Source organism: Cibotium barometz, chromosome 44 (genome assembly GCF_041138505.1).
Source record: "Cibotium barometz isolate CiBa-2024 chromosome 44, ASM4113850v1, whole genome shotgun sequence".
NCBI lineage: Eukaryota > Viridiplantae > Streptophyta > Polypodiopsida > Cyatheales > Cibotiaceae > Cibotium > Cibotium barometz.
The window spans coordinates 8,564,087-8,572,807 of NC_141089.1; the positions used below are offsets into that span (position 1 = coordinate 8,564,087).

The 8,721-nt window shown below is 44.0% G+C and overlaps 1 protein-coding gene across 1 annotated transcript; it reads right to left on the bottom strand.

The window, feature by feature from the left end:
• Positions 1 to 762: 762 nt before the first annotated feature.
• Positions 763 to 2,678, bottom strand: LOC147612921 (uncharacterized). Its single transcript, XM_086782190.1, has 2 exons — positions 1,626 to 2,678; positions 763 to 1,328 (listed from the first exon to the last, which is right to left on the bottom strand). Exons 1-2 carry the CDS (start codon positions 2,676 to 2,678, stop codon positions 1,101 to 1,103), a joined length of 1,281 nt encoding a protein of 426 aa, XP_086638316.1. The 3' UTR covers positions 763 to 1,100.
• Positions 2,679 to 8,721: the final 6,043 nt, after the last annotated feature.

Here is an 8,721-nt window from a genome sequence, read left to right on the forward strand (position 1 = left end):
ATACCCATTTAACTGCAAATATATAATCAGTGGCACAAGACAAGTCACATACAATCCTACTTTCCCTCCAACTTTTAAAAATTTGAAAATGCACTTCCTTATGGTTTCTGTCTAACAATTATTGTTCACAAAGTACCATGTACAAACACTTTCCAGCTTCCACAGAATCAGAACGTAACCATTTCCATTTTCCCCAGAACCAAATCACACGGTTTGGATCTCTTTCCAGCTTAACTTAGACAGTGGTCATTAAAACATCATCGACCAGGAAAAAAGCCCAAATTGTTTCATTTTCCAGCTCTTGATAAACAGAAAAACCTAATATTTCCAAATTAATCAGAAGTTTGTTGACCATTCAAAATACCACCAAAAAAAACAAAATTGCTCCTGCTCTCCTGTAGGACCCAATCATCTTAAATAACACGAAATTCAGGGCTAACATCAAAAATATCTATATACCGGTCAAAAGTTCAAATTCTACAAACCTTTTCAACAAGAGGCATGAGAGCATTATAATATGACAAAAAACTATGTTTGGCCACACCTGTTGCTAAAATATCACCAGACATTTTAGACCTTCATAGTGTTATCTATGAGTCTGTTAAAAGTACCCAGTGGGCAAATAAAGTGGCAAACTAGCTGAACAAAATTTCACCTTTGGAAGAATAATACACTTCTACAGAAGGGCATCCTGTAAACATCTAAGGCCATAAACTTCACAGAAATGAAAACAAGCATATAAATGACAAGAAACCCACAGGATTACATGCTCGGCACAATCAACAAATGACATTACTAGCCAAGTACAAACCCTACTCATCTCCAGGAAAAAAAAGCAAGGGTATGCTTCCAGGGGGTCAGACATCCAATACTGTAAAAAACCTACATCACAATATTCTCTAACCCCCAAGTCAAAAGCTGCTACTATGTCTTTACTAATACATTTGTTACAAGCAAAGAATAGTTGCAACAGAACTGTAAAAACAACTCAGCACATAAAGAAAAGGCACCTGGGATACCTTTCCTCACAACATGAGCCACCATTTCAGAAGGGCTTAAGGCATGTACTAACTTAGCAGAATCCTTGATGGTGCAGGTCCTTAATGCTTAGGAGGCCTTTCATCATCTTCACTGTCATCTTCTTCACTGTCATCTTTGGACCTCTTCCGTTTCGAAGAAGCTGGAGCTGGTGTACCGACGTCATGCTCTTCATTGTCTATGTTGTCTTCTTCCTCATCGTCATCTTCTCCAGGCTCGAAGTCACTGGCTCCTTCCTCGTCTTCTGCTCGGGCAATAGGCTGCACAAGGTACTCAGTCCCATAATCCTCCTGTATCAAACATAACTTCAGTATATCATCTGTTCAAGCATGATCCACTATGCTCAGAAAATAACAATTTTAGCATGCAAGCAGAAAAATAACAGTAGTAGACAGGCTTCAGGCTTTGTTAACAAGAGAGTTGTCCTTACAAACAGAAAAATGAGACATCAAACACAGGTTACAAAATGAGATACTTTTTATCAAATTGGCTAGATTCCAACATGAACAAAGAAAGAAGAGCAAGGAGGGAGGGGGAGGGGGAGGGGGAGGGGGAGGGGGGAGGAGGTCATCAAAAAAGGCAGGTACCTCTTCATCTTCATCGTCTTCAACCTCGTTCTTGACTTCATCTTCATCATCATCTCCCAACTCACCATTCTCATCCTCTGCAGCATCTTCCTGAGCATCAATCTCCCCCTCCAAAGAGACAGCTTGCTCAGTTCCCTCGTCTTCATCTTCCTCATCTTCATCCTCTTCTTCTCCTTCCCCTGCATCATCCTCTTCATCTCCGCCTTCCTCTTCCTCCTCTTCCGTCTCTTCGATGTCATGCACCTCCACTGCATCCCCATCATCATCATCCTCATCTTCTTCATCATCATCATCGACTTCTTCCTCCTCTGATCCACTATCTTCATTGCTTTGCCCTACATGATTCACCACACCATTGAAGCGCACACCATCATCTCCCTCCTCATCAAGTTCGTCGCTTTCCTCACCATCCTCATCATCATCAGCCACATCCTCATCTTCATCTTCAGCACCAACAGTCGAGATGACATCCCTGGCCCCCAGCTTCTGCACGGCAGCAACTTCATCTCCATCTACATCAAGACCATCGTCAACATCCTCATCATCATCCTCCTCTTCTTCATCCGACTCTGGGCGCTCGTTATCATCTGCATCGACCTTGTCAAGGTACTGGAGGGACTTGATGGAGGAGAAGACCTTGGAGCGGTAGTCCTTCGTGCGGGTAACAGGGCACTCATAGAGATCCAGGGAGAGCAGGTTGAGCTTGGCAAGGGGAGCGAGGTCGTCGAGGACCTGGATTTTGTTGTTCGAGAGGTCGAGGTCACGAAGGGAGACGAGGCCAGCGTCAACAAGGGAGTCGAGGCCTCCAGAGATGCGGTTGTCGCTCAGGATGAGGCGCTCCAGGTTGGGGAGAGAAGGGAAATCTGCCAGCGACGCCAAGCCCACATTTGCAATAGACAGCACGCGCAGCTGCGAGAACTGCTCAAGCAGCGACGCCGCAGGCAGCCGCCCCTGCGAGCACTTCACCGCCCCATCTAATGTTAGCGACCGCACAGCTTCGGGCTCCTCCCCACCACGGGCAGCCTCCACAGCCCGCTCCCACGCCTCGTCCATCTGCAGACACCCTAACCCTAACCTAGGGCCGAGAAAACCGCCGCTTGCAACTAGAGAAGAAGAAACCGGCTACGGCAAGGTTGAAATTGCTCACCCACCGCAGTCCCCATGTCCCATGCCGCACAGAGAAACCCTCACTTCAGTAACCCTAAACGCAACCCTCTAGTTAGAGGAAAGCCACATCTGCTGTTAGAGACGGAAACCACCACAAACCCTATCCTCGGAAACCGTAGCCCTCGCCCTATATTCGGAAGGGAGACACAGGCTCTCAACGAGAAAGAAACCGGTTATGGCAAACTTGAATTGCTCAAACACCGCACTGTGCATGCACCAAGCCTCCAACAGAAACCCTCGAGCTTCACACACCCTAACCCGGATCCAGGCAAGCAACAAGGAGAAACAAACAGGCGGAACCTAGCAGCCACAGTACCAATAAAAGAAACCCTAAACTTAGGCCTCCGCCATAGCCAGATACTTGAAGGTTTTTTTTTCCCACACAACAGACACAAATTCCTTTCCTATTTTGTCCCACCGCGACGACGACGATTAACCTAAACAACGCCGTCACAATTGAAGGGCCCCGTCATCTTTGCCGTCGCCGTGAGTCCTAGCGGACGCTTAATTTAGCCCCGGCATCCCTGACGGACCATACCACCCCCACCTAAAACGGTCAAAATGATTGAAAGCACAGAATGCCCGTTCCTTTCCGTCCGATATCTCGGATCGTTGACGTGGAAGGCTGCGATCTTGCCTTGGTGCACACTCTTCTCCTTTGCCGGGCCCAATGAATTTTGCTTTATAAGGGCCTTTTCCCACGAGCACAATAGATTGTGGCATGAAACTTGGCTCTTGGCCCCACTGGACACTACTCATCTTTCATTTAGCCTCAGTTGTGTTGTTGCCTCAGCATATGTGCACGGAAGAACACTATGGGGGGCAAGGTTGAGAAGTTATTTAGAGATTTCTCGTGGCGTTCAAATCAAAGCTCTCATTGGCATGCCATTGCATGGGATCAAGTTTGTACCTCATGAGGTGGGGGGCTAAGAATCCTAAGTCTTCATGTGAAGCCGAAGCCTAATGCTTTATCATCAAACGAACTCCTAAGCACAGCGCAACGGTCATGAAATGGGAAGGGCTCACCTAGAAAGACAGGTTGTTTTCATATACCGAGTGCAAGATCAAAGGATACCCCTCTATTCAAAATTTAGTACAATGCGAGCGATCTTCAAAGTTTATCTTTCGAATACTGGACTACTTTTGGCGGGTTTCTAGCATGTGTGGCACGGGGCGGACCGCCTCCCTCTTCATGGGGGGGAACCCAATTTTTCCCAACCTGGTCTCCTCCCTACATGAGGAGCCGTCCCGTTGCCATCCATGGGGGATTCCTCTCCCTCCCACAGGAGCACTCACCCTTCCTCACGGGCTCCAAGCAACATGTCACAAATGACGGGCCAGCCTCCTACCCGAGCGGCAAAGAAGAAGAAGCAGGTGCCAATAAAACGGCCCTCTCATGGAGCTAGCAGCTCCCGGTCCAAGAAAATGGTGAAACAGGTAGAAGAACAAGACACCTGCAACCCTTACGAGGTGGATATGTTGGCGACGACGATGCTATGCAGTTTTCCGAACATGCTCAAGGAAGGGGAGGTACTCAAAGACTGCACACAAGCGAGGTGTATCCTACGAGAGAAGATGGAAATGGCATTCTTGGTAAGATCCCCTCTATCTCCTTACCTTCTCATTTGATTATGGAGTGGAGGGGTACTTACCAAGCCCGTGTGCCTCTGTCATAGACCTAGACCCTCAGCTGAGATCCTTAGATCCTAGATTAGATCAAACTGGCACTCTAGGGGCCTCATAGTAGTGCACACAAAGGACTTACCCAACAAATCCATGGCTCTAAACACCCTAGCAGCAAGCTCATGGATGTTGCGGAACTCCTGTTCCAGTGGGCTATGAATTTTTCCTCACATGGCCCCAAGCCATCCAAATGTCGGATGTGGGTGGAGCGCCCAAACCTCCCCTTGCATCTCTACCATTTGCTTAAGCTCATTGTTGAGCTACTTAGCCGGCCACTTGGATAGTGGCCACAATCGGACCTTAACCTGTGATGGCACCCTCAAGCGCTCTTGGGTAGTGAGGTTTGTTAATGTAGCTCTTTAGAAGAGTCTATCATTGGGAATCTTCTCTTTGCTCGATGAGCTCCGTGTAGTTGGCTTCTTGGTTCTTAAATCTGAATTCCTCTTCTTTGTGTCCCAGCTTCTTGCAATGGTCACACTTTGGCTTGTGCTTAAGTCTACATTTGCTTTGGTAATGTCCCATCCTTCCACAATGAAAGCATTTCTTTGTTCTTTTGTTAAAGAGTGCATGTTCCACAGCTATGCTTTCTTGCTTTAATTCCTGTTGAAATTTGAGCATTGTGATAAGCTATGGTGGATCAAACACTAGAATCAACATCATTAACAAAGTGATTAGCAAATAATTAAGATGTAATTAGTGGGTGATTAGCAAATAATTAAGACGTAATTAGTGGGTAATTAACAAATAGATTAATTAGTGGGTAATTAGCAAATAGATTAATGTAAGCATGAATACTCAAAAAATAGCAAATTCTCATTAGTGGGTAATTAGTAGATAATTAGTGGGTAATTAGTGGGTAATTAGCAAATAGATTAATGTAGGCATGGATACTCAAAAACCAGCAAATTCTCATTAGGGTAATGCCTCAATTTATAGAGTTTACATCCAAGCATCAAATCCCACTGATTTCTCCATGATTCACTCCACCTCTTTTCCCTGATTCTCTCCACCTCTTCACTTTTCCCAGAATATCCCCCAGAATATCTCCACACTTCCTAAATCTTCTCATGCTACCCTTTATTCTCTCCCAGTAGATTCTTCTCACCTTTTCACAGGTTCTTTCACATTTACTCATTCTCTTTTACAGCCTCTAACCAAGGGCTTGTTCTCGCACACACCCTATTCACTTGTATTTTCAACACCTCCCCTCAAGTGAATAATCCTAGCACACCTACATCCTATACCAAGTTTGCCTCCCCTTACTTGATAGTCCGCGACTAGTGTGTAAGATCCCTATTCCCACCGAGCAACGGATTTGGGGTACTGGCAGCGGAAGTAGCGCTTCTCGCGCGGGACAGGGGTCCCACACTCGGGGCCTCGCCCACGGATATCCGGATAAGAGACTAATCAGTCGGTTGTTCCAAAACCGAATCCGGAAAAACTTTCTTAACCGGAAGCACGGGCGATTCCACCAGGATAACTTTTTACTCTAACGTAGTCAAGATCATTTCTGATCGAGATGATCCAATTACATCTATAAGATACTTAGTCAGTTCAAGGAAGAAACTTGCACTTGGATCATTGGGATCAACGCTTTTTTCCCCATTCAAGAGGTACAGCCGTTGATTCCTATCCATAGAACAGTTACTGTCCGGGATTTTTTTTTTCTATCGTAAAAACAAAAGTTTGAGTCTCGATTTACAGATCCATCAGTCCAGCCTAACCCCATCCAATCCCATGGGTTAGCCAACCGCCCAACCACTGTAGTGATGGGATCCAATTAAAAATTTGGTTAGGTTTTGTCCCGGGTACCAAGGAAAAGAGTTCCAAGGCCCCCTAGCCGGATGTTCATGCAAAATAAAACTAGTCACACCACTCACACACCCAATATGAAATTGCCTTTTCACAGATTCAACCAGTTTAAAACAATCCTTTAATAAAACCATGGTATCACTGATCACCATCTTCCAATTTATCCAGTTGATTCTTAATTTTTCCATCATTCCTTCATCAGAGTATCTATGGCATCATTGGCAACTAGGACGCTCACCACCTGTCCACTCAGGGGCCGTTTCTTAGTTCCTAGCCCTTAATACTCGGCAATATAATCACTTATCAAGATGGACTCTCGTTGAAGATCAGCAAGATCAACCAACGAATCCATATAAGGAGCCATGGACTCATCCATTGAAGACCCGCAAGGTCAATCAACCAGATCCATGCTCGATTTCAGAAAACAACTCCAACTCTGTTCCAATATCTTCCTCGACGCACGCGTGGGTATCCTAGGCGACCCAGAGCCCGAGCACCGTATGGTCAGCACCCTCTAGGATCCTTCGCAGGTGACCTAGCGCTTCACGCATAGGCCGCTTCCTTGGCCCCTCATCCACAGTACCGGAAGCTCACCATTTTAATCGCACCGAGGCTGGTCAAGACCTCGGCCGACCTTGCTACGCGAGACGTCCTTCATTGACTCTCCGTCAGCAGTTGCAACATTATCAGTTAGGTCTCACGACCTTAATCACAAGATAGTCACAATGCTCCCCCAGCAATCTTGACATAAAACAGTCATTTACAAACAGCATTTACAAACAGTTTACAATACAGTTTCTATTTTTACTTTCATTTTTCCACATTATCCCTCATCAATCCACATTACTTATTCCATATTCCATTTATATGTATACTCATCCCATCACATCATTTTCCATCTCAACACTTCATATTCCTTCACATCACATATCGTATATTCACATCCATATATATCCACATCCACATCCACATCCACATTTACATCCACCCATCCACATCTACATCTATACATCTAATTTCACATCCGCATCTACATGCACATTCATGCATCCACATCCATACATCCACATCTACATGCACATTCACATCCATACATCCACATCTATATGCGTACATTCTCATCTACATGCATACATCCACATCTCTATGCATACATCCACATCCACATCCACATTCACATTCTCCTCATACATCTACATCTACATGCATACATCCACCTCCACATTCACATCCACATCTATACATCTACATCTACATGAATACATCCACCTCCACGTCCACATCCACATCTACATCTACATGCATACATCCACCTCCACATCCACATCCACATCTATACATCTACATCTACATGCACACATCCACATTCACATCTATACATCTACATCTACATGCATACGTCTACATCTCCATTCACATCCACATCTATACATCTACATCTACATGTATCCATCCACATCTCTATTTACATCCTCATCCATACATCTACTTCTACATACATACATCCACATCTCCATGCATACATCCACCTCCACATTCACACTCACATCCATACATCTACATCTACATGCATACGTCTACATCTCCATTCACATCCACATCTATACATCTACATCTACATGCATCCATCCACATCTCTATTTACATCCTCATCTATACATCTACTTCTACATGCATACATCCACATCTCCATGCATACATCCACCTCCACATTCACACTCACATCCATACATCTACATCTACATGCAAACATCCACATCTCCATGCATAATAAAATTCTTTTAATTAATCTAGGATGATAGTTCCTAGAATATGGTAGGAAGTCCTCTTTTTATGCTTTGAATGAATTTATTTTATGCGTAATTTCTATAAAAATTTTGCCATAGCTCCGCTACTATGACTGATAAATCTCAATTTTTTTCTAAGGGATAAAGCTTATCATTAAGGAAATAATTAGAATGGTCTCTAATTGGGTCATCAATCCATAATGGATTGAATCATCAATGTGCATAAACTAAAAGCATAGCAAAAAGCCATTAATTTGGCCTCAAGCATAGCTTAATCTTGGATTAAGGAAAAGCTTTATGAAAAGCTTCATTTGGATTGAGAATGGGTCATGAGTATGACCATTTCTTGAGTGAGAGAGAGAAATTACATAAAAACCATTTGAATTTAAACATAAATGAAAATTAACTTCTATAGCATTTATTAAATTATGTAACTCTTCACTACTATTCACCAATTAACTTCAATAGCATTTAAAAAAACCATACCAATTAAACTTCTCAAGCTTGAGAGGGGTTGAGAAGAGAGAATCATTGAGTAATTATAGAAAAGATCAAAATTCAATATACTTACCTTATAATTTGCTTGATTCTTTATTCACGGTAGAGGCCCCCAACCAATCAATTGGTTTAGTATGTTGATGGAGCCA